This window comes from Amphiprion ocellaris, chromosome 5 (genome assembly GCF_022539595.1).
Source record: "Amphiprion ocellaris isolate individual 3 ecotype Okinawa chromosome 5, ASM2253959v1, whole genome shotgun sequence".
NCBI lineage: Eukaryota > Metazoa > Chordata > Actinopteri > Pomacentridae > Amphiprion > Amphiprion ocellaris.
In genome coordinates, this window is record NC_072770.1 from 8,683,439 (window position 1) to 8,704,426 (window position 20,988).

The window sequence follows — 20,988 nt, forward strand, 5'->3', positions numbered from 1 at the left end:
ATATTTCACGTCATTTCTTGTTTTCTTGCCTCTAACCTCATCATATTAGTGTTGATATAATGTACATCAGACTGATTATGCAGCAATAATGTCAGATTCTGAGGGATTTTTCTGGTAAAGTTGTTTTTGGATGATCGTTCCAACTTGAACCACTTTTTGCACTAATAGCTCAGTTTTTAAAGGTGAAATTCTTCTTAAAACAGTGAAAAATGAGTTTTAGTTCTATTATTTAGTTCTATTATTGCCACAGATGGAGAAAATACTTTCTTTTCCTTCATTTTCAGAGCTTTTCCTCCTTTGTTTCCTTGCAGGCGGCCGCTATGATCCTTCACTGACCTTCGCTGAGAACGTGGATCTGACTGAACCCATCGTGTCGCGTTTTGACGTGTTGTGTGTCGTCAGAGACACAGTCGACCCTGTTCAGGTAAACACAAAAAACAATAAGATTATCTTATTATTCTGCTGCTTTTCACTGACTTTCTAGCATTCTGTGATGATTTTTACCGTCACAATCATGAAACATTCGCTGATGATTCATTTTTACACAAATAATTTCAATCAGTGATGATTTAAGTGTCATTTTCTGATAATGTTATACCTCTTACTTTTTCCATCATTTTGTGGCATAGTTGCTTCTTTTAGTGACATTTTTGTATCTTCTAGTAGCGTTTTTGTAAATTTTAGTGACATTTTTGTAACTTTTAGTGACATTTTTTGCATCTTTTAGTGAAATTTTTGGAACTTTTTGTGCCATTTCTGCAACTTTTTGTGGCATTTTATCAGATTAGCAGTGTTAGCACCTTTTATGATGCCTTTTTGCTTTGATTGCCTTCAAGCTTCTCAACTTTTGCAGTAAAAAAATGATGCAACTGATCGAATATTAGGAAAAAAAGGACTTGAAATCAACTGCTAGTAACAGTTTAGTAGTGTTTTTTGACATTATTGTTCAAAAAAAGTGGAACCTACGTATCTGTACCTCCTCCTGGCTCCATTTTCAGGATATAGTGAAGTCAGATTTATTTCTGAAACATATTTAAATCAACAGGAGTCGAACCAAAGATGCTGTAAAATTCTAAAATAGTGACTCATTAGACATAAACACTACAACTAATCTGAATATAAAGACAGTAAAATAAAGAAAAATAAGATTTTACACCAGATATTGCAGGTTATCTTACTATTCTGCTGTTTTTCACTGACTTTCTAGAATTCTGTGATGATTTCTACCGTCACAATCATGAAATATTCAATGATGATTCATTTTTAAACAAATAGTTTCAATTAATGATGATTTGTCCTTTTTTTGTTCATTTTATGCCTCTATTAGCTGTAGATCAGTGATATTAACACCTTTGATGCTGCCTTTTTCTCCAGTTACCTTGAAGTTACTTGACTTTTGCAGCTAAATCCATGACACTAGTGTGAAAACATGATGTAACTGGTGGAGTAGAAGAAATAAAAAGACTCCAAATCAACCGTTTGTGGCATTAAAACTGACGTTGCTCAGTTCTGGTTCAGATTTGTTTGAAGAATTAAAAAAAACTAAACACAGAGCCAGTGTATGAATTCAAAAATTCGTTTTAATAAAAATTAAATGAAGTAAAATGAAATTTAAAGAAACAAATTCTGCTTAAACATAAATATTAAAAGAAAAGTTCTGATTCAGATTTGAAAGAAAATAAAAGTTCAGACTTTCGACCTGGATGCAAATATTTTGAATCACTTTAAAATTTTATAAATTAAAAAATTAAATTAAAATAAAATGAAGTGAAATTAAATTTGAAAAAAGGACAAATTAAAATAAATTACAATAAATTATAATTAATTAATTTATTATTTTTAATTAAAAAAAGTTAAAACATGAAATTTAAATAAAAGACAATAAAAAAATCTAGTTTCTTAAACTACATTCCAAAAATTGCACTAATAATTAATTAAAACACATTCAAATCAACAGCAGTCAAACCAAAGATGCTGTAAAATCATAAGACAGCGACTCCTTAGACATAAACACTATGAGTGATCTGAATTAAAAGATTAAAAAATAAAGAAAAACAAGATGTGGCAGGTTAAGTTTTGTGTCTGGAGCTCAAACACTGAAGGATTTTGGTTCTTTTTGATGCAGAACTTCACATTTTAAAGAGATAAAACAGTTTTCCAAAGTGTGGTTTCATGTTGTCATTTCAGACCAAGTAAAGAGCTTCTAATGTCATTTAAACTTCTGCTTGGCTGCACTAGCAGGAAGAAAACATGAAGAAGTTTCACCATAATCTCAGTTAAATAAAGCTTCCTGCCTTTCATTTCAGTATAAAACGATAATTTAATGTACTATGTACCTGCTGTAAGATGTTAAAATCCCTGATGTTTGCAGAAGTTGAGTCTGACTTGTTGTTCTCTGATTGGTGGCGTTCTTCCAGGACGAGATGTTGGCTCGCTTCGTGGTTGGTTCCCACATCAAACATCACCCCGGCAACCAGGAGACGGGCGTGGCGCTGGAGGAGGTGCTTCTGCCCAACTCGTCCGACGTGCCGCCGATTCCTCAGGAGCTGCTCAGGAAGTACATCATTTACGCCAAGGAGCGGGTAAGAAGCCACCGACCTGAGCCTCCCGACACGTTTTACCAGTTTTATGATTACATGGACCCTCGTGTCGTCCTGCGGATCAAATTGACCCTTTTTAAAGTTTGAAAAAGTGGAAAAAAAAATGTTCACAGTGAAAACTTGCACATTTTCAACATTTTTGGGAAATTTTTGAAAATTTTTTGGTGGGAAAAAAAGAAATGTTAAAAAAAACAAAAAAACAAAAACGAATTTCGCTGGATTTTGGTTGATTTTTTTTTTTTTCCCCCCGAATGTTCTTAACGAAGATATTGGAACTTTTACTGATGTATATGGAATCAATTTAGATATTTTGAAGATTTTTTTTTTTTTTGGGTGGGGGGGGGATTTTTATTCATTTTTTTGAAAACATTTTTATTAATTTTTTTCTTTTTTTAATTTTTATTTCTTGCCAAATTTGGGGATTTTTTTTTTTTTAAATAAAACTTTTAAGGGAAACTTTTAAGGAATTTCCTTCCTGAAGATTTTGCAAATTTTTATAAGTTTGATGAATTTTTTGATGAATTTTTTGATTTTTTTCAGACAAGGGAACGATATACTTTGGTGCCGTAAATGAGGACAACAGCAGGGTTAAAACCTGCGACTTGAGGCTGTAAAAATGTACAAAATATGAGATTATTTGTGCTTTAACTGATGAAAAACTGTACATAAGTCCAGAAAACAAAATGGAGAATTTCTGCTTTATGAAGGAGCTTTTTATTTAAGTGCTCTCTGGCTTCTACATGTCATTTTAGCCTTTTTGGGGGGTTTTAAAGCTAAATATTTGTTATTTCACTTCATAATTCTTTACAACTATTCCGGCTTGACCTTCTCCAATTTGCCTGAATTTTTTATGACATAAAATACAAATATTTACAAAGATATCTGAATATGAAATTTTAGCTTGATGTGTCAAATATTTTCCGAGATTTTAAAAAACAAAACTAAATTGCCGTTGACCTGTTTTTAGTCGTTATTTTGTCACGTCGAAATTTGTGAAACAAGAACAGACGATAAAAACAGAAACAGATGTCACACTGAAGCAGGTCTGTAAAAATGGACAAAGTGATTTAAATTAGATTTTGATCTGCAGCTGCACCAGAAATAATAATTTAAAGAAAAAAATCAGCTGATAAAACAAACTAAATAAAATAAGTAAAGAATTGAAGGGAAAAGGAGAATAAATAAATTAAATAATATTAAAAATAAATAAATTAGACGATAAAATCACATAAAGGCAAGCCTATAAAAAGAATAATATTACATCAAATAAAACATTTTAAAATCATGAAATTATGAAGCAAAAATAAATGTTACTGTCCAGATAAACATATAAAAACGATGCTAAAATAAGAAAAAGTAGAAGTGGTAAATAAATGAAGGATAAAAGACTAATATTAATGAATTAAATAAATTATATTTTAAAAAAAAAAAAAATAGACTAAAAATAGACGTCACATAAATGTTTTCATGTTTTCTAACTTAGAGCTAAATTTCAGAAATGACTTTCTGATACAGGTTTTAAACTGTTTTCTCTCTTATTTATCTCTAGATGTAGTAATGAATGCGTTTACCGGTTCTTTTTTTAATGAACGATGCAAGGTTTAGTTTTTCTTACAGTTTTTTCAGTATTTCAACCCTTAAAGTGCCAAAAATGGTAAAATTGGGTGAACAGAGCTGGAAACTAGAAGTTTCTGAGACAAAGACATCCGTCGTTCTTTTAAAACCAGAGACTCAAACTTCACGTTTTGTTGCTGTAAAATGATGATATTTGTTGTTTCTGTGTCTGAAGGTTCATCCCAAACTGAACCAGATGGATCAGGACAAAGTGGCTCGAATCTACAGCGACCTCCGCAAAGAGTCGATGGTGCGAAATGTTTAAAAACCAACCATCAGACCAAATAATTCCACAAACACACATCTACAGGAGGAAAACTAGGAGTAGCATCATGTGTAGCTGTGATTAATGGTCTCCGTTGGTGTGTTTCCAGGCCACCGGCAGCATCCCCATCACGGTGCGTCACATCGAGTCCATGATCCGGATGGCCGAAGCTCACGCCAAGATCCACCTGAGGGACTACGTCCTGGAGGACGACGTCAACATGGCCATCAGGGTGATGCTGGAGAGCTTCATCGACACGCAGAAGTTCAGCGTCATGAGGAGCATGAGGAAGGTCAGCGGTCCAACACAGTCTCCATGGAGATGTTGCTAGATCTTCTTTGTTTTTCATGATCATCGCTAATAAACGTCAATAAATCTGCCTAGAAACCAAAGAAGAAGATTCAAACGTCACGTCTTCTTTATTAAAGTAATCGATTCCCGCCTTTAAATCTGTGGAGACACTGATCAGCAGTAACTACTAGCAGCTAATTCAGCTCAATTTAATGATGCCAGTTTACCAAAAATGCAAATATAAAAAGACTGTAAACATGTGCAAGCTTAGTATTGTTTTTGCATTGAATCTCTGAACCCCAACGCCAGCTGTTGGGTTTTACAGGCAAGATGGGTTCACAAAAACAGCATTTATCAGAGCCACAAACTTAACAAATTTAAGTTTGAAATCCTCACAATAATCATTGTATCTCATTTAAAAATTCACCAAAAAAATAGCCTTTGCGCTAACCAAATTCTGCACAAGTTAAAAAATTCTGCACTTTTTGACGCAACCGTGAAGCCGTCAGTGTCTCAGCTGTGACCAACAGTCAAGTTACAGAAATGTACTGACTTTTCATCTGAACTGCAGGCAGTGTTTACAAAAAGCAGAGATTAAACGGATGTACGGAAATGTAAATCTACATGTACAGCCACTCTTCTTTTGTCCAGTGTCAGTAACATCTGTGGACACTTGTTAGATATGATGATTTCAGGTTTCAAGAAAGAACAAACAAGAAATTAAACCTGTTTTTTGCTTTGTTCTCTTTTTCTACCTGTGATTAAATGAACCCACAGTGAGGAAAAATGTGCATGAGAAAAACAATAAAATGTGATCAGAAGTTTCAAAAAAGGTCGCTAAAATCTGCGTTTTATAGCAAACTGATGGCATTTGTATGACATGGTTGGTTAAAACATGACAGGATTCTGCAAAATGCCTTAAAACAAACAAATCAACCAAAGTGAGTCTATTTGATTAGATTTTCAATAATGGACAAATTATTAACTTCCTGTTTGTTTGTTTGTTTCCGTCTAGACGTTCGCCCGCTACCTGGCCTTCCGCCGAGACAACAACGAGCTGCTGCTGTTCATCCTCAAACAGCTGGTGGCCGAGCAGGTGGCCTACCAGAGGAACCGCTACGGAGTCCAGAACGACACCATCGAAATCCCCGAGAAGGATCTGAACGACAAGGTACGGAGCGACAGCAGCTCAAATCCTCTGATGTCATGTGGCTGAGGAGCTAAATGCTACGAGCTGTAGGATTAGCATCACGCTGTTTGGCAATTTTAGATTTAAAAAAAAACAACAAAAAAAAGGGTTAGTATATATATATACATATATATATATATATATATATATATATATATATATATATATATATATATATATATATATATATATATATATATATATTCTTTTTTATTTTTTATTTTCTCAGTTTCTTTCCTTAAAAAATTGTACATTTGGCAATTTTATATTTTATTATATTTTTTAAAAATTCTTTTTATTATATTTTTGTCTGTTCTTACAGTTTCTTTCCTTTAAAATTCTTAATTTTATCTTGTTTTCATTTTTTTTTTTAACTTTTTTTCTGTTCTCAGAATTTCTTGCTCTCAAAATGGTAATTCTGGCAATTCTATATTTCAATTTTATTTTTATTATTTTATTCTGTCCTTTTCTTATTCTTGCAGTTTTAAGCAAATTGCAATTTTAATTTGTTTTTGTTTTTTTTAAATTCTTTTTTCTGTTCTCACTTTCTTGCTCTGGAAATTGTCATTTTGGCAATTTTAGGATGCTTTAATATTTTAAAAATATATATTTTTATTCAAATTTTTCCAGTTCTCGGTATCTTGCTTTAAAAACGTGCAATTTTATTTTGTTTTCATATTTTTTGAAATTCTTTTTTCTCGGTTTCTTGCTCTGAAAAATGTCATTTTGGCAATTTTATATTATTTTAATATATTTAAATTGTTTTTATATATTTTTTTCTGTTTTCACAGAGAATTGTTCTCAAAATTTTTTTTTTTTATTTACATTTTTTAAAGTGTGTCTTGCTTTAGTAACTTGCAGTTTTATCTTTTCACTTTTGAATTATTTTGTTCTCGGCAGTTTCTTGCTCTGACAATTGTAATTTTGTCAGTTTTTTTTAATCCTTTTTTACATTTCATTCTAACTGTCTTTCCAAAGTGTTTCTGGGTTTTTGGAGTTCAGAGGGTTAAAAAGTCCAGAATTTTCGTTCTAAAATATTAGCCTCATATTAGCGAACAGCCAGGCCAATAAAACCCATAAATTCCAATTTTAATCTTTTTTTCTTTTTTTAAATTCTAAACTCTAAATTGCTCTGTTGTTTTATCGACATCCTTGTTGTGGTTTAAATTCACCTGCAGGCTGGATGTTGAGAATTACTGGTCTAGAGTTCAGTTTGAGGGTTTCATCTGCTGTTAAATGAGGAAAATGTTAAATGTTCTCCTGCTCTTCCTCCTGTAGGCGAGGCAGATCAACATCCACAACCTGTCTGCGTTTTACGACAGCGAACTTTTCCGCTCCAACAAGTTCAGCCACGACGGCAAGAAGAAGCTGATCCTGCAGCAGTTCTGAGATCTGCTGCTTCCTGACAGTAAACTAGAGGAGGTTTCATCACGATGGAGGTTCTGGAAACATGTGAAGAGCTGCTGCTGGTTGAAGAAAAGTGGGTCTGAAAGTTGCAGCTGATTAAATGATGTTTGAGGTTTTATTTCTCCAGGCTCTGGAGGTTCTTCTGCTTCTTCCGGAAGTGTTTTCTGCCTGTTGTTGGGTTGGAGGCCTTCAGGAGCGGCTCGTTGTAAATAGATGTACATGATTTAATGTTCACTGAGGGTTTCCTGCTCACATGTAGCTGAAATAAAAAGTACTAAAGAGGTTTAAAATGTTGTCTTCATGTTGGATTGTTGCTCAGTTTTGATAATAAACTTGTATTTGTTAAACGTCTCGTTGTTAGACTCATTTTTCTCCACAGGGAGCCTCAGTAAGGAACTTTAGATTTCTGCCAATTAAACAGCAAAACGATCATAAGATCTGGTTAAGTTTTAAACACATGGAGGCTCTCAGGTTGCTGCTTTGACTCCTGTTTCCTGCAGTAAAACCAAAATGACACCATCAAGCACATAAAGCAAAGCAAACCTTAATTCTGAGGCTTGTTGAGTTCATTTCTTTCCATTCTGCTCCTCAAGCGTAAAAGGTCATTTTAATGTCCATGCGCCTCTGAATTCCTGGGAGAAGTAAGAATATCTACTTTATATACACAGCCAGTCAAAAGTTTTAGAACACCCCACTTTTTACATTTTTTTTATTGGAAATTAGGCATTTTAATATCTCATTGTACTGAAATGAAAAAAACATTTTTGCTTCTTTTAGTGGCATTTTTGCAGCAGGTTCAACCTGCTTGAAGCTGTTGTCCTGTGAGCCTCCTATCATCAAGCTGTTGACTCTCACAAACTTGTCTTCTGATTATGTTGTGGCTTTGGCTGCCATATAGGTCAATGTTAAGTCTCTCATTCAAAGTCCGTTGCATTTTTTCTGCTTTATATCGGAGGCCAGCTTTTGGCTACATCCTTTGGGTCTTCCAGACCTCTTCCTGTCAGAGTTTCTTCCAGTTTCTGAGCATTTTGATGGTGAAGAAAACTGTACTCACTGATACCTTGAATTTCTTCACAATTTCTCTGTAGGAAAGACCTACATTTTAAGTGTTATGATGGTCTGTCTCTCTTTATTGTTAATCGCCTTTTCCTCACCATTTTTATAGCAACACACTACTTTCTGCAGTACAATACTGTTCAAATAATGCTCTGGAGGATGTGGTGCCATGGTGTGTTCCAACACTATTTTATGCAGACAGAGGGGGTTGGAAGTAATCAGGAAAAGTTGGGGCACTTGTAGGATTTGGTAGCACCAACTTTCAAGGCTTGATCGACCTCCATTGCTGCAGAACAGCTTTAACCCATTTCTCTATTTCTTGTTCCCTGAAAAAGGCCTGAAAAGTACATTGTTTTTCAGTTTTGGGTAACTTTACCTTTTTAAACCTCTGGCAGTTCACCACTTACCTTTGTACCATTTCAAGCTATTCATTGGACTTGAACTACTTGGATTTCAATAAAAAAACTGGAAGAATTGTGTCATTGTAAAACTTTTCATCGGTACTGTATTTACATGCATTTTCACGTGGGACAGCTTTTATTAAATCCTTTTTTTGCACCTTCTCGTTCTTCTCGGCATTCCAAAGCCGCTGCCGCTGTTCCCAACCTGAAATCTGACACAAAATCAAGACATGACAGCAGGAATTCAGCCCCAACTCTCCACTTCCAGTCGATAAATTACTCACCGCAGACCAAAATAAAGTTGAAAGTCATCTTTTATTGCACAATAAAAGATCACACATACCATGTTTTGACTCATGAGATTGGTCCACATGGGAATACAGAGAGCTATAGTTACAAATAAGAAAAAAAAACCCAACAGAAAATAAAGATAAAAACCCCACCACATAACTTAATTATTAATGACCGGGTCTCTGACTTCACCATCAGTCACTTTCTCAACCAAGAACATCCTTGTGAGTTTCATTGCACTTGTGATGCGACTACAGGAGCTGTGAAGGGTCAAATAAGGTTCAATCTCTGGGTGGTTTCACAGACATGAAGGTGGTGAAGTTTTAATGATTAAACCTGCGATCATTCAGTTTGTCGGACTTTTGTCAATAAATCACACGTTCCAGCTGCTTTTTCTTGCAACTTTAAATGCCAGATTTCCTTCAGCATGCCTCTCAAAAAACAGATAAAATGTGACTAAAAGGAAAGCAGCAGGAGCCTTAATTAAAGCTAATTTAACTGCTGTGAGTTTAGCTCTGCGCTGTACGTGGGAACGACAGGTTTTAGTCCATATTTCCGTCTGATTATCAAAGAAAGAAGTGAACGCAGCGGCTGTAATTCATGTTATATGTTTGCATCTTCTGCCGAGAAAACGCTTCAGTGTCTGTGAAACCAGCCGGTGATTAATGGAGAGTGAAAACCTCATCTTGGCACATGGATTTCTCAGCTGCGGTGGTTTACAAGGCAAAAATAGAGGTTTGAATTTGACTAATCCATTTTTTGGGGGCATTTGGAGCTCGTTTAGGATCTGGAACTGTCACATGATCAAGATTTCTTTCTTGTTTTTTTAGATTTCCTGAAACAAAACCAATTTGTGAAACATAAAGGTCAGAATTAACAAAAAATGAACTGACGGGATCTTGCAGGTCACACTGGAAATAAATAAAAGTCTGCAGCTGAAAACCGAGATAATTAAACTAACGAGTCGTGCTTTGGTTGCAACTCCAAAAAAATCCAGCTGGCAACAAGTGACAAAATGGAAAAAAAAAGAAAATAAGCAACAAAATCCAGCAAGTGTCCACTGATTTAGTGACTTTTCCATCTACGTTTACAGATGTTGTGGATATTTTATACCGGAAATGACTAAAAATCTGAGACTTTTTCCATCAAAGGAGCTGGAGCTGTGTAAATCTTGCGAATGTCTCTTCCAGAAACCCTCATTTCAGTCATTTTCTCTTTCTAGAGCTGAAAAATACTGTTAAAATTTGGAGAAAAATCGCAGAATCAGGACAAAATAATCCCAAAGACTGCTTCATGTAAAAAACATGTAACTCCGATATAAAAACCGGATCCAACAGGTGACAAAGAAAAGCTGAACTTCCATGTGAATCCCCCCCCCCGTAAAAAAAAAAAAAAAAAAACGCCTTTGAGAAACAAAAGCAGCTGTGGAACGGTTATGAGACGACAACAGAGACGAGAACTGTACAATAAATACATTATTTATGATCAGAGATAAACATTTTGAGGTGACCGTTTTAAGTTAACCAAAAAAAAGGACTTCAATGAGAAGAGAAATCAAACACTGTTAAAGAAGGCTTGGCGCGACGCGAAGAGACAACACAGAGCCGTGGTTGACCTCCAGCTGTGGTCACATACTGCAGTTTGTTTCAAGTTTTTACACAACAAACAAGCCAGTAAAACAAAAAAAACAAAAACCGATGTGCATCCTCTGCAACTACAAGTCTGCTCTTTCCTGTTTCAGATCGTTTAATCCCCCTTTTCTCGCTTTAGGAATCTCTAAGAACACACAAGAACAACCAGATACTTGGGTTGTATACATACTGTGTGCGCATCGTCCCAGATGTGCTAAGATAGCGAACCAAGGCCTCTGCAGTGAGGGAATGGAAGCAGATTAAATCCTGACAAGGGGAATTCTGACATTTATCAACCTGGATCTTATTCCTTGCGATCTGATGACAATAAACACTGGTAGAAATGTCATCTATTGGGGTTTAGAGCATGAAATTCAGATGTTTCTGCAGGAAATAATCTAATAAAGGAGCTCCTGCAGTAACCTGAAGTGCCACTAGTGGGCAGCGCTTATTTCATTTACTTAATAAAATCTGCACAAAATCAATCAGTTCAGTGAGATTCACAGTAATTATCTACAGTAACTTTAATGTATTTAATGAAAACAAGCAGAGTTCTATCTTCATACTGTGAATATTTTCAGAGTTACAGACCCTTGAAGCATACAGAGGTGGATCCAAACTTTACACTTTTTCCATCATTTCTGAGCCTCAGAACTTCATCAGTCCAGCAGATAGGCACGACATTTGAGTTCTGTTAAAAACTGCAACCAGATCAGTTTCACAGCCATCCAGATGTAACAATCTAAGACTAAATCTGCTCACGAGTGTTAAAACATGACTTCATTAGAAAATGATTTTGAGAGTTTTAATAGTGAATCATGTCTATTAGATGATCCTGGTATTTAATGTAGGTATAAAAATGATCATTTCATTGTCTCTAACTTGTTCTGACCAACCACCTATCGCACATGCTGATATGAGCCTTGAAAGTTTACCCAGAATGCACCTTTTCCCCCCTAAACTTGTCCTGGATGACTGAAAAATTGCGCAAAATGGATCAAAAGACATCCAAAATGACCCCAAAATGATCACAAATATCTCTTAAATGACATTTTTGACCAAGATACTAAAAAAAAATTCTCCAAAATTTTCAAGTGATCGAAATGTAGGTAAAAATGCTCATTTCACTGTCTACAACTTGGTCTGACCAACCACCTATCAACATGCTGATATGAGCCTTGAAGGTTTACCCAGAATGCACTTTTTAAGGTTTTCTCTGGTAAATTATCAGAAAACAAAAACACATCCAGGATACCAATGATTGTTTCTAGGACTCATAGACATTAAACTGCTGCAGTTTTACTGTTTGCACTAGGATACATCCCATAATATCGATCCTCAAAGTTGGTTATAAAGTTAGACTGTGGGTAATGCCAGGCATTAGATGGGTGTGTTCACCTGGAGTGGATGTAAAATCAACCTGGCTGCACCCCAACGTCCAAACATTTTCTGTGGTTCTTTAAAGGTTCCTCATTTATATTGGAGTTCCTCGGTTTGGTGGCCGGTAGCATGAAATCAAAGCTGCAGATAATGATTACTTTCACTGTGGGTGAACTATTTGGTCAATAAAACATCAGAAAACAAAGACAAATCTCCATCTCAGTCTTGGAACATGTTTTTTTTTTGTCTGACAAACAGCTAGAACCCAAAATATTAAATGTGTTCCAATGGAAGGAACCCAGAAATGCTAAACATTCGTACATGTTTCCTTAAAAAAAAGGCCTGAAAGTTCCACGTCTATCTCCTGAAGGTATGACGCTCAGAAATGATAGAAAAAGCTTGAAATCTGATGTATTTTAAGGTCTGTCACTGTGAAAATATTCATAATATGAACGTAAAACTCTGCTTGGCTTCATTAAATACACTAAAGTTGAAAGTTGAATTCAGGAGTTAATGGGATTTTTTCCCCAAATTTGGTTGATTTTCTATGGAAAAACCCACATGTGAACGTCACAATTAGCAACATTTTAAGATCCAGACTGAAGGAAAACACCAGGACCTCCCTCTAGTGAACATCATAGCATCACCACTTATTTTCACTTTCCAGAGGCGATGTCAACAAGTGTGCAAGTGAATTCCATAAAAACAAACCAAAAAAAACAACAAAAAGAAAAGAAACACAACAAAAAGAAGTCATTTTAGAGGCACTGGTAAGCAAACAGTCACGTTTTGTTAACTCTCCATTTGTGCTTTGAGGGAAATTGATTGACTTTTTGTGTTTTTTTGTGTGTTTTTAGGAGTAAATGTAGTGATTTGAACAGTGGTACCTTCTGTTACTGCTGTCTGTGAAGATAATGCACATAAAAACAACAAACACCATGATAACATGTCCCTCTACGGAGATGTAACAGAACATCTACACAACAAAAATACTCGCTAAATAAGGCATTGTTTTTTTGAATAATACATAAAAAAAAACTAAAGACAGAAGGAAAGAATGTCATATTTGGTAAAAGTTTTGGCAAAGCAAAAGTAGAATAAATTATACGTAGCCACGAACCTGTGACAAGGCAACAACTATGTCAATTTTTTTTTCCCCGACAAGAAATGTGACCTGTAAGGACGAGACAGAAGTAGAAACATCTCCACACGTGTGCTCATGCATGCACAAACGTTCTCTCATACACTCTGACACACATTTAATGGAAAGAAAAACAAAAAAACTCCAACATACAGGAAGTTAACATTCACAAAAAAAAAAAAAACATTGTGCAAAAATAATGTTTTCAGAAGTACACGACCGTTAAAAGTTTGGGATCACACAGACAATTTGGTGCTTCTGTGAAAACTCACACTTATTACTCCAACAAGGAACAGTGGAGTTATGTGACGATTGCCATTGGTTTGTCCGTCTGTCTGTCTGTTAGCAACATTACTCAAAAACAGATTAACGGATTTGCATGAAATTTTCGAAGGTCAGAAATGACACAAGGACCAAGCGATTAGATTTTTGCAGTGATGCGGCTTATAGTCTGGATCCATGGATTTGTTAAAGATTTCTGTATCATTGTGAGATAGCGGCACAGCATCACTGTAACCATGACAACAAGTGAACACTAGATCAGCTGCCTGCTGACGATCACATGATTGTGATCCTGCTACAAATCCACCGCTGTGGATTTATTCAAACCTATCCATCGGAAATGATACAAGAAGCTGATTAAATTGTGGGGGTGTTTCTGAGTGCCAGCAATTCCCGCCGCCCACTACATATTTAGGTCACATGATTCAGTATCTGTACATAACATACACATGCATAACACACACCTGTGCTCAGCACAAGGTCATTTTATTTGTGGTTACATCTAAATTAAAAGGACACATTCTATAGTGCCGGGATTTCTGCCACAATTTTTTTCAAGATTTCGGTCGTCAGAAATGATGCAACGACTGAGCAGCCTTGGTGGAGTACTGAGATCTCTGAGTACTTTTCTTGTTTCTCACTGTGGGCTCATTTTTCACTGCAATCTAAAGTCCTGAACGTCTATGGAAGAAACAGAACAACCATGAAGAAGGAGAGAGAACTTAGAAATGTCTTCTGTGCAGAATGACACAGTTGTCATAAATCCTAAAAAATAAAAATCTTAATTTATTTTATTATTTTACAAAAATTAAGCAAAAAAATAAAAAATCTAGAATTGACATTTACACCATTTTTTTTAATGTGCCCAAATGTGTTACCAATATTGGAATTTTTCAGTGACTAAAACTATAGGTATTTAACTATTTACATTTTTAATTTGTTTCCATCCTCGTCTCCTCTCTGCCTGCAGTTCAGCTGAAAACTCCACGAATTTTTGCCGCATCACCGTTGGTCACAGCTGAGTCACTACTGGCTTCACAGTTGCACAAAACAGGGCAGAATTTTTAGTTTTCACAGAATGTTGAACGTTGCTTGTTATTCATTCGCTAACATAACTGCACAAGGTTTTCTAATCATCAATTAGCCTTTCAACACCATTAGCTAACACAATGTAGCATTAGAACACAGGAGTGATGGTTGCTGGAAATGTTCCTCTGTACCCCTATGTAGATACTCCATTAAAAATCAGCCGTTTCCAGCTAGAATAGTCATTTACCACATTAACAATGTCTAGACTGTATTTATGATTCATTTAATGTTATCTTCATTGAAAAACACAACTATTTTTCAACACTTCTAAGTGACCCCAAACTTTCGAACGGTAACATATGAAAACACAAACGGAAACATTTGAGCCCAAAACACTCCCCCGACTGTGAAAAGACTGAATAAAACCAGCAACTTGCATCCATTTAATGTACAGTACAGTCTGTTTGATACAGAAAACACTGGGACCAACCGGAAAAATAAACAACAAAAAAAATAACCCTCGCATATGTCAAGTATTTTTTCCCCGAAAGGAGAAAAAAAATGAAATAAATGGTGCACTTTTTAAAAAAACGACAGCAATATACAGCGATAGATTTACATATTTAGAAACTCTTAGTATGAACTGCTATTAAAACTAATCTGACGGAAAAAAAGACACAAGAACAATGAGACACTCCTCTTTTTCTTCTTCCCGTTTCGTCTTCCTTCCTTTTTAAAAATACAAAACAGAAGATTCCCTTTCCCTGGACAGATGGTCGACGATGCACACACGATTTCTCAAAAAACAAGAAACGACGACATTATGATGCTACAGGTCATGATTCCAACACGCAGCGGCCGTGTTGCTTCTCTGATTCATCAATTTAGGCTTCAAACAACCTCCAAGGGCACTAAAAGCAACAATAAAAAAGCACCTTCTTCTCCTGTTTTCTCCCACATCAGTGTCTGCAGGACAGAATACAATCAAATCTGCCTCCTAGCGCCCCCTGGTGGCCCAACTGAGCTCTCACACTCCTGTCCTTGGTGTCTAAAACTTGAGGGGGGTGAGTCTTTAAAAAGTGACTTTGTGGCTGAGTTTAACTAAAAAGACTTGATCTAGAAAGTGACGACGAATGAATCTCGTGATTGTTTCTTTGCTTTTGTCTCCGAAAGCAAATGAAAAACATGAAAAATCTGCTGGATTCATCTTCTATTGTGCAGAACAAATGTTATTGCAGCAGTGAAATGAATAAAATAAAACAACACGAAGCGTTTAGGACTGGCAGACGATGACATCTTATAATTTAAAACCAACATTCATGCCTGGGATTTACTAAACCTCTTCATTATTGTGACTTTTTTGACCTTTTAGTTAATATATTACAGTCACAATTTAGTTTATCTTAGTTGGTGTAAAACTAATAGAGACTAATTCAGTTTTTTACTGCTTTGGTAGCATTTCGGAGGTTCCAGATCCAGCCTGCTGTCACACAGTGGCTCTTGCATATTTAGTTCATGCTCACCAGTGTTTTCTGTCATTAAAAAAGGCTGTTTTAGTGTCACGTATACGAGGAAACGCCACTTCCGCCTCCAGATTCATGTAGCTAGCAGGTTTTTAACCATTGCACAAATATAATCCGAAATAAAAACCACTCAGTTTAAGCGGAGTGTGCCCGAACAAGTGCTGCTCCTCGGACAAATTTAGACCCCAACTTCCTGGGAAACCAAAGCCGCACGTCAGGAAAAATAAAACAAACAAACAAAAACGACCATTTAAACCGCCAAAGCCGCTCCTCGGTTTGTTTTCTGCAGAGCGTGTTGAGAAATGTCCCGACTCAGTCTGATGCAGGATGAAGGGGAAAGAATACAGAGAGCATTTCTTACACTAGTTTTCTTTTTTCTTTTGTTGTTGCTGTTGTTGTTGTATACAATGAGGAGAGGAGAGGAGAAGGTGGGTTGGTGGGGGGTCCCGGTATATAAACATGACCAAGTTGAATATAATCATCGTTATTATTAGTCATCATCATAATAAAAGTCTTTACATGGACATTGACTGACAGACACGGCACAAACTTTACACTGCTGCTCGAAAAGAGAGCAGCACTGGAGGCAGCGAGTGGTTCATTCCTCTATGCCTCCTCCTCCGCCTGTCTCTGCTCCTCAGTGTTCTCCTCTCTCACCTCCTCCGATGTCTCCTCATTCTCCACCATCGCCGCTGCTGCCACCCCCTCGCTGTGGTCATTGGAGTCCGGTTCCTGCTGCTCCGAGGGTCCTTCGCCTCCCTGGAGCTCCTCGGTGGGAGGCGGGTCTGAGGTAGAGGCGACGGAGGGAGGCGAGGATTCCTTAACTGTACTTTCCTCCCCCGCTGCCACCGCCGCCTTCTCCTCCTCCCTCTCCCCCTCCTCCCGCCCTCTCTTCCGCCTCCTCCTAGGGCTTCCCGGGGAGCCGTCCACGGCGCCGGGCGGCATGGCGGGGAGCGCCATGATGCCTCCGTGGGGCAGGAACATGTGTGGGTAGAGCAGGCCGTGGGACATGCCGGGGATCAGGAAGGGGTTGAAGGTCAGATGGCTGCCAGTGCCCCCCAGGTGAGCGGAGCTGATGTGGGCCCTGCTGGTGGAGGTGATGATGGCCGCCGCCGCTGCCTCCACTCGCTTGTTGCCGTCCGCCGTCCCCTTCTCCTTATCGGCAGCTGAGGAGGCGGCGTTGTCTCTCTCAGCGGGTGTCGTTGAAGACGGGCTGGCCGCCTCGGACGTAGACGGCGCCGTCGTCGTGGTGACCTTGGCGGCAGAAGAAGATGGAGAGGCAGTCGTGGAGGAGGAGGAAGCGGGCTGAGGAGGAGGTGGCGGTGCCGTGTGTGCCATCATTGTGCCAACGCTGAACAAGGCGTGTTGAGGGATTGCGGCGCCGTGTGGGTGCGGGATGCCGTGGAGCATCATGGGTAACATACTCAACCCGTTCTTGGCGTCTTCCGCCGATGCTCCGGCCGCTCCGGCCGTGACAGCGGCAGAGAAACCGTGAGGGAATCCGGCCGCCATGATCCCGGAGATGGGGATCCCGGGGATGCCGCCGCGGAGGTTCTGCATGGCCACCATGGAGTCCATGCTGCCGATCAGACCGCCGTTCATGAAGAGCGGTGGGCCGAGGCCGGACGACGATGAATCGGAGACGGACAGGAGGGGCTTCGGCATCTCGCTGCGAGGACGACGACCACGACGACGAGAACCTGGATCTCTGTTGACGGGTTCAGTCAGGATCCGAGAGAACTTCCCCTCAGGGAGGAAACCCTGCAGGAGAACGACAGCAAGACGTGAAAACTCTGAACCACTGATGGTTTCTGGGTGTTTTTTGTAATTTTTTCTTCACTGTGGGTTCATTTTTCATTGCAACATAAAATCCTGCAGCTCGAGACACAACCATGAAGAAGGAGAGAGAATCAGGAATCTCTTCTGTGTGTTATATGCTCCTTGATCCCCACCGTCCTCTTCTGCCATCCCTCTCGATCCCCTTCTATCTCCCCTTCCCTCTCTACCTCTTCTGTCCCTCTCAAGCAGCACATGGGTCCCCCCACATTAAGAGCCGGGTTCTGCTCAAGGTTTTTTTCCCTGTTAAAAGGCTGTTTTTCTTGCCACTGTTGCCTTAGGGCTGCTCTGGGGGTTCAGGCATATGGGTTCTGTAAAGTGTCTTGAGACAATTTGACCTGTAATTGACACTATATAATTAAAATTTAATCTTCTGAGCAGTTTGACGGTTATATCACCATCAATAATCTTTTAACAAAGAAGTGTCAAAAGTTGAATTTCTTTATTTATTAAAGAAATAATACGTCCAATCATTTTCCAAGTGACCACAAGTGTTCCCAATACCGGAAAAACGGCGGCTCTACAGTCTATAAATATTCTGCGACTCACAAATCTGATTTCTTCCATACTTCTGCTTCTGCTTCTCATTTTTACTATTGTTGTAATTTGTTTTTACCTAACATTTCTTCAAACTCTGGTTTGCCTGCTAAACCTGCAGGCTTTTACAAAGAATAAATAGAAGACATCTGTGGAAGAAATTAGATTTGTGAGTCGCAGAATAATTATAGACTGTAGAGTCGCTGTTTTTCCAGTATTGGGAACACTCGTAGTCACTTAGAAAATGTTGGATGTATAATTTTTGTTAAGAAATAAATAAATTCACCTTTTGGCGTTTTTCTCTCCTTACCATAGAGGTGCAGGACTTTGTTTTGCAGAGAAAAATGAACCAACAGTGAAGAAAAAAAGCTACATTTTAAAGTCCAGTGCATGAAACTCACCGAGTGTTTGACCACATCAGCCCAGTCTGGAGCCACGTAGTACTCCGAGTTCGCATCCAACCATCTGGAAAGTTCCTTTATGGCAGGAGCCATAGCGCCACCGAGCTGTGGAGAGAGACAACGCATGTTTAATGGGTTTCCTGCTTTCCAAACTCTGAAGCAGCCTGACTGAAGTCTATCGCTGAGGAAGTTTATGTACTGAGTGCGCCTTCTCTACCCTGCGTCCGGTGCCTCGGTGCACAACAGGGACCCTCTCCTCCCCCGTCAGAGAGTTGATGTCCAGCTTGGTGGGGTCTTTGCAGCGATGCCTCCTCTGTTTGGGACGATCCACAAAACCGTGCAGCAGACCTGCTCCGGACTGAGGTGGAAGAAGAGGATGACAAAATCGCTAAAACAGTAAATTAAAGCTCAATGAAAACAATGAATCAAACCTCCAGACTTACGTGAGCGAAGGCAGGCAGGTCCATGCTGTAGCCTGGATTCTGACGGAGCCACTCGATCAGACCTTTGCTGGCCGCCTCCCTGTCGATGGCCACGATCTCCGGCTGAGGAGGCGTCTGGGTGGGTGTCGGAGTAGAAGATGAGGAGGGAGTGGGAGGGCCTGCAGGTCGCTCCGAGGGGGAGGGAGAAGGTGAGGAGGTGGACGAGGAGACAGAGGAGTGGCTGATGACCTCCACCCGGCCCTGCACACGGACACAAACATCCACACACAAAAACAACTTCAACATTTCCAAATGCTGAGCAGGTGAAAGATTTTCCCCTCAAATCCAATCTTTTGTAATTAACTGTATTTTTCCCTCCCGGGTAACGTTGCTCTCTGTCACACTGCAGCTCAAACAACATTTCTAAGTGCCGCTACGCTGTAAAGGCCTCCTCTCCACCCACCTGTGTCTCAGGGAGGTGCAGTCCTCGGCTCTTGGTGAACTCAGAATACAGAGCTTCCACATTTCTCCTCCTGCCTCTCCTCCTCCTCAATGAATCATCTCCCCTCAGGCTGCCGTTAACTATCTGTCCTGTGACCGGGTGAATGAGGCCGGCCTGTAGGATCCCGGCCATGTCGATGCCCACGGGGCTGGACAGCGGCGCCGTGATGGGGGGCGGCGGCAGCTTGTGACCGCCACCAGCACCGGCGCCGTGGTGGCCGATCCCAGCTTCACTTGTCCCCACGCTGCTCGTGGTGCTTATTTCTCCAGAAGGCTTAGTCAGATCGATGGCGGCTTCTTGCCAACCGTTTATCAACAAGGCTCCAGGGCGGTGAGAGGGCGGAGCCACCACCGGCACCTTGTCACCGCCGGAGCTGCTGGCGGCGGCGGCGGCAGTGTGGCACGACGACGCAGATTTCCCAGCTAAAACCTTGGCGGCTGCCGCAGCGGCAGCTTCGTAGTCGAAAGACCTCCGACCTCCTGCTCGTTTGAGCTCAGGGAGGAAGGGAGGAGCCACCAGCCTCTCCTGTAAGAGAGGCAAGGAGGTGAGGCGCCAAGCTCCGCGCCCGCAAGCGCCGCCCCGCGGTATGTACTGTCAGGGTGGACAGGGTGGGTGAGGGGTAGACAAGGATGGGAGAGAGATGATGGGTTTGTTAAACATACATATGGACTGAAACACAACACAGTGGGACTGTTGACCAGACCTGGGTTAAAGCACCAACAACACAGGAAGTGTTAAGCTAAGCTTCCTCAGTCCGTTTATCTTAAGTAACACAAAGTATGGAGTCAAACCAACAGCTCACCACCCTTCAGTTCTCTGGACGGTTGTGTTGAAAACAGTCCTTTTGGTTCTAAGATGCTTAAAGTTCATTAGTCAGGATACATGTTGGGTGTAAATAAATATTATTTGAAAGTTTTTTTTTTATATATATGCTGATCTTTTACAGCCCAAGTCTAATATCCACATATATAGTATCAACAGTACACATTACAGAGACAGGAAACTTGACAAATAAGCAACAAAGCAATGGTGGAAACTAGAGGTGCCCAGTACCTGAAATAACCTCGCTGACATTTAGCTGTCTGAAGGCAATTTTTTTAAATTTCTCTGACAAAATAACCTTTGCATAAAGCAGAAACCTGCTTTTAAACAGGCTTTAAGTGGAATATCTCAGCACTCTTTTACTACAA

General features: G+C 39.3%; 2 protein-coding genes across 6 annotated transcripts in view; one reads left to right on the forward strand and one right to left on the reverse strand.

The window, feature by feature from the left end:
- The window catches only part of mcm2 (minichromosome maintenance complex component 2), a 97,448-nt gene extending 89,735 nt beyond the window's left edge, over positions 1 to 7,713 (forward strand). For both annotated transcript variants that reach the window (XM_055010487.1, XM_055010486.1), the window contains 6 exons: positions 312 to 424; positions 2,418 to 2,582; positions 4,390 to 4,464; positions 4,589 to 4,771; positions 5,786 to 5,941; positions 7,238 to 7,713. In XM_055010487.1, coding sequence (XP_054866462.1) covers positions 312 to 424; positions 2,418 to 2,582; positions 4,390 to 4,464; positions 4,589 to 4,771; positions 5,786 to 5,941; positions 7,238 to 7,348 — 803 coding nt within the window. In that variant the 3' untranslated portion in view covers positions 7,349 to 7,713. The remainder of the gene's footprint in view (positions 1 to 311; positions 425 to 2,417; positions 2,583 to 4,389; positions 4,465 to 4,588; positions 4,772 to 5,785; positions 5,942 to 7,237) is intronic.
- Positions 7,714 to 9,119: 1,406 nt separating this feature from the next.
- chd6 (chromodomain helicase DNA binding protein 6) overlaps positions 9,120 to 20,988 on the reverse strand; it is a 181,590-nt gene continuing 169,721 nt past the window's right edge. For 2 of the 4 annotated variants that reach the window (XM_055010483.1, XM_055010482.1), the window contains exons 41-45: positions 19,760 to 20,389; positions 19,318 to 19,557; positions 19,092 to 19,232; positions 18,875 to 18,979; positions 9,120 to 17,861 (exon numbers count right to left, since the gene is read on the reverse strand). In XM_055010483.1, the coding sequence (XP_054866458.1) occupies positions 16,707 to 17,861; positions 18,875 to 18,979; positions 19,092 to 19,232; positions 19,318 to 19,557; positions 19,760 to 20,389 (2,271 nt within the window). In that variant the 3' untranslated portion in view covers positions 9,120 to 16,706. The remainder of the gene's footprint in view (positions 17,862 to 18,874; positions 18,980 to 19,091; positions 19,233 to 19,317; positions 19,558 to 19,759; positions 20,390 to 20,988) is intronic. The other 2 variants (XM_055010484.1, XM_055010485.1) reach the window with 2 other exon arrangements.